Genomic DNA, 2137 nt, shown 5'->3' on the forward strand with positions numbered 1-2137 from the left:
GATCCCCGGGGCACTCCCGTCGCGTAGGTGCCAAAGATTCCCTCCTAGCAGAGTCCCGAGCAGGTTCCCACCGCCCCCTGCCACCACGAAACGTCCTGCTGAGCGCGGAGAACGGGGAGGGGAGAGAAGAAAGCCCCCCCCCGAAGGTGGCCAAACCAAAAAGCAAACAGAATCCAAACGGCTCGTGTTTTAGTGGTTGACTTTAATTCTGCACTGCACTTTTACTACAAGGATATAAAGAATAAATAGCAGATACTCTTCATTTACATAGGATTAAGTCATTCAAACTGTTCTCTCTATTTACAATAACATTGTGCTCTAGGCGTTTATCCTTTTTTATTTTAAATCTAAAGTCCGTAAGGAAAAGAAAAAAACCCACACACACGCTTTCCGAATAATGGAAAATAGCTTTAAAACGTTTTCTTATCAAAAAGTTTGGTTTGTATTTTTTAATCCTTTTATTAAAAAAAAAAAACAAAAACCAAAAACCAACAAAACCCCTACTTCGCCAAAGCGAAGCAACTTCTCTCTGGAATATAAATACCAAAAAAAAAAAAAAAGATACATTAGCAACGATCAGAGTAATAGTCTTAAAAATACAGTAGACGCTGATTATTTCACGTATAATACTGACCTTTTAATAGTATATTAAAACGGTGCCATATATACACACAATATACATTCTCCTACACGTTACAGTGCATTACAACGTTAACCAGAAAGCAAATGTCTTTTATTTTTGTTGCAGCAAAGGTCCACGTGAGTCCGCTGGAGAAGGGGCGAGAAAAGGTAAGTGCAAGCCCTAGCAGGAGCACTTGCACTCCGAAATGATGGGGTACTGGATGGGTATCCATGTGCACCTCTGCCCTCCCCGACGCTGGCACCTCCACCTCAGGATCGTTAAATGCACGGACTTGGCAGGTTTGCAAACCATGCCTTCTGGGACTGAACAAGACCTTTTACTGTAGCAGCTGCCCACTTTGACATACCGGGGCCAAAAGCGGCTGCCGAGATCGTTCCACGTGTATAGGACCGGGCAGAAGGTCTGGGACCAGAGCCACATCTGCAGCTTCCTGCGCAGCTTCTTGCTCAGCCTGTGCTTCTTGCCCGGCTGCAGCCCGTCGTAAAACTCCAGCCCTTTGATTTCGCTGGGCATCGCTCCCGAGGGTCTCTGCCTGAGCAGCAAGTCCAGCTCAGCTAGATCGTCCACTCCGAGCCGGTCCTCGGGCAAGGAAATAGCCATAAAGTTAGGGTCGAAGTGTCCGCCCATGAGGTTCCTTAGCAAGGTCTCGTTAAGATCCTTCTCCTTGGGGTCAAAGATAGGGTCCGGGTGCTCGATTAGATCCACCAAGGGCAGGTTGTCGCTGGGAGCCGGTCGGATGTGCAGATAGTGCTGGCAGGCGCCTTGCTCTAGCCGGAGACCCAGCAGAACCACCAAGGCGTATATAGTCACAAGGCACTGGGAATGATCCATCCTTGGGAGACCGGTGGGGGGGGGAGAGGGGGGCTGGGTTCACCAAACAGCAGGGGAAAAAGGTGCAAGCAAATACATCAGAAAACTTGTACGGGGATATCCAAAATAGCTTGTCTTTAAGGGGGATCACCTCCGCTCCCCGCACCACCAGCAAAGACAGCCCCCTAAGAAGCCCGGAGAACAAGCCCCCTGCAAACACTCTCTCTTGCAGGCTTCTCTATAAAATTTCTCCTGGTGGAGCCGCTCCAAAATTCTGCTGCTGCTGCTGCTGCTTCTTTTCACCCTCCCCAGGAAAGGGAGATGCCCCTTTTTGTTGCAAATTCTGCTTGCTGCTGCTGCTCCTCGTTGTCTGCCCGTGCGTGTGGAAGAAGTTGCTGCCGATTCTTCTTCCCGCTCCTCTCCGCCGTTTGCAAAGCAGCCTCCTCAGCAGCAACAGCAGCCACGCACGTTGGCACCAGTTTGTCTGCTTTGCAAGGACCCAAAGCCTTTAAATTTCCTGCACTTTCAGCTTCATCTCCATGGAAACCACAGACTCTCTCCTAACCCACCCCACCCCCCTTAAAAAAAAAACCACACACACAACACAACCCCCACTCCCACAAAAGTCCAGGAGAGCGCGGCTTCCCCCTTCCCACCCAGCAGACACCCTCTGGTGGGGAAGGC

At 49.9% G+C, this 2137-nt stretch overlaps 1 protein-coding gene across 1 annotated transcript; it reads right to left on the minus strand.

Annotated features, from left to right (window-relative positions):
- Positions 1–576: 576 nt before the first annotated feature.
- On the minus strand, positions 577–1563 carry NOG (noggin). The gene has a single exon (XM_009323716.1). The coding sequence runs from the start codon at positions 1472–1474 to the stop codon at positions 803–805; it is 672 nt and encodes a 223-aa protein (XP_009321991.1). The 5' UTR covers positions 1475–1563; the 3' UTR covers positions 577–802.
- Positions 1564–2137: the final 574 nt, after the last annotated feature.

The sequence above is a fragment of the Pygoscelis adeliae genome, unplaced genomic scaffold (assembly GCF_000699105.1).
Source record: "Pygoscelis adeliae isolate BGI_AS28 unplaced genomic scaffold, ASM69910v1 Scaffold75, whole genome shotgun sequence".
In the NCBI taxonomy this organism is placed as follows: domain Eukaryota; kingdom Metazoa; phylum Chordata; class Aves; order Sphenisciformes; family Spheniscidae; genus Pygoscelis; species Pygoscelis adeliae.